Source organism: Vombatus ursinus, unplaced genomic scaffold (genome assembly GCF_900497805.2).
Source record: "Vombatus ursinus unplaced genomic scaffold, bare-nosed wombat genome assembly UNPS02001211.1, whole genome shotgun sequence".
NCBI lineage: Eukaryota > Metazoa > Chordata > Mammalia > Diprotodontia > Vombatidae > Vombatus > Vombatus ursinus.
Genome location: NW_020940989.1, coordinates 2,275 through 4,606, shown reverse-complemented (window position 1 = coordinate 4,606; position 2,332 = coordinate 2,275). Strand labels below are relative to the sequence as shown.

At 38.8% G+C, this 2,332-nt stretch overlaps 1 protein-coding gene across 1 annotated transcript; it reads right to left on the bottom strand.

Annotated features, from left to right (window-relative positions):
• Nucleotides 1-146: 146 nt before the first annotated feature.
• LOC114042949 (olfactory receptor 491-like) lies at nt 147-757 on the bottom strand (the record flags this gene model as incomplete). The annotated part of the gene is made up of 1 exon (XM_027861729.1): nt 147-757. A coding segment is annotated over exon 1 (611 nt), but the record flags the coding sequence as incomplete, so codon positions are not given.
• Between the last annotated feature and the right edge of the window lie 1,575 nt (nt 758-2,332).

Here is a 2,332-nt window from a genome sequence, read left to right as displayed (position 1 = left end):
CATAGAACAAAGTGACTGCTGTGAGGTGGGAGGTGCAAGTTGAGAAAGCTTTGGATCTCCCCTCAGTGGACTTTATCTTCAGGACAGAGAAGAGGATATATACATAAGAGATCAGGATAATTAGCACTGTGAGTATAAGTACTGACCCCGCAGAGGCAGCAGGAAGAACTTCAGCAAGATCATCTTGGTAGTTGGAAAGTTTCAGAAGTGGTGAATAATCACAGAAAAAGTGATTGATCTCATTGGACCCACAGAAGGACAAATTCAATAAGCAACCAGTAGAGATCCAAGAATTTACACAACCACCCAGATAAGATGTGATGAGTAACAGAGTGCAGACCCTGGTAGACATGTGGGTGGAGTACAGTAGGGGGCTACAGATGGCCACATACCGATCATAGGCCATCACAGCCAGCAGGAAGCACTCAGTAGTCCCAAAGGTGGCAGCAAAACAAAACTGGGCCACACAGACACCGAGAGGTATTGAGGTCTTGTCCGTGAGGAAACTGATAAGCATGAGAGGTGTGACAGATGAAGAATAACCAATATCCACAAAAGCCAAGTGACTGAGGAAAAGGTACATTGGAGTGTGAAGTTGGGAGCTATTTATGATCAATGTGATTATGCTAAGATTACCAATTAATGTGACTGCATAGACACCAAGAAATATCACAAAGAGGATGACACAAAGGGTTTGGTCATCTGTTAACCCCAAAAGAATGAATTCAGTCACAGCAGTGCAGTTATTGCCAGACATCTGTCCTGGAAAGTGTGCCTGTTAGATAGAAGAAAACGAGAATAAAATAGAATATTAGATTAGAATCAGGATTAAGATTTGGATTTATCTATTGATGCATTCAGGAAACATTAATTGACCACCTCCTACATACCCATCCTACTATTTTTCTCCCAAACTTTGCTCCTATCCACCCATTGCAAGGTGCGAATAAGCAAAGCAGTGATGAATAAATTTGTTTGCTCCAAATTTTTCCCTGCTAACCAACATTACTCTATGATTTGCAAATTTGACCATTTTGACAGTGTAAAAAAGCTTGTAAAAGTAAAAGGAATAATTTGATTTCCCCCACAGGATTCTTTCTTAAATATATGCAGAAACTATACCCAAATTTATAAAGGCTGTATTGCTGAATAGCCACCATTGTTAAGCCCTTCCAAAGAAAAAGATTCTGCTTTGTGATCCCTGACCTCTCAAAGGACCACTGTCCAGAACTGAAAATGTTATTCACTTAATGCTTGTTGACTATGGGGAAAGTCCTGGCTTCCAAGATGACTCTTGCACTATAAAATCAGAAGGAATGGGTAATCTAGTTTCTAAGTCATCTTATGTTATTTTGCTCATAGAACTTGGTATTACCAGAAAGGGCTATCATTAGGTGAGATATTGTGAGCCTGAAAAAATGTGGGAAATTTTTCATGGGAACCTCTGCTCTTTTTCATCTTATCCCTAACCTCAAATCTGAAATCACATATCTCTATAATTTCTTATTTCTGTTTCAGGCCTCACCATTATTCTAGTTCCCTTGGTTTGTAATCCTGGAATTAATCTCTACTCTTCTCTCTATCTTCCCTTACCCAACCAGTCAGTTGCCAAATTTTGCCACTTCTAGATTCACAACATATATCACATCTACTCTTATGTCCTTTCACACAGCCATCTCCCTAACTCAGGTTTAAATCGACTCTCACTTGGACTACTGTAAAAGATTCTTAATTAAAGTCCAGTCTCTATATCATCTAAACTATTCTCTAAACTATCTTCTAAACTATGCCTACAAAAAAGATCTTCCTAAAGTGCATGGCTGATCATATCATTTGTTTACTCAATCTTTAAACAAATATCTTACTGACTTGAGGAAAAAATAATAATTCCTGAGTTTGATATTTATACCCCTATATCATGTTAATCCAGTCTTGCTCTTCAGATTCATTTCACTTTACTCCCAGGCATTTCATTTTACTTCTAGCCCAACTTGCTTCCTGCCACAGACCCAAAATCCTATGCCCATCTCTGTCCCTCTGCTCAGATTATCCTCCATGCTCCAAATGCCCTAGCTCATCTCTGCTTCTTCGAATCTCAAGCTTCCTTTGTGTCTCAGCTAGTGAGTTGCCACTTAGAGGAAGCCTAATTTCTAAAACTCTATCCCTCTATAATTTATCTTGCATTTACTTATTTCATCCCTTCTTCTCCAATAGAATGCAAACTCCATGACATTAAGGACTGTTTTGAATTTTATTCTTTTTATCCCCAATGGATAGGACAGGACATCCTGCATAGTGAGAACATCAAAATATTAGTTGAATGGAAGGCAAC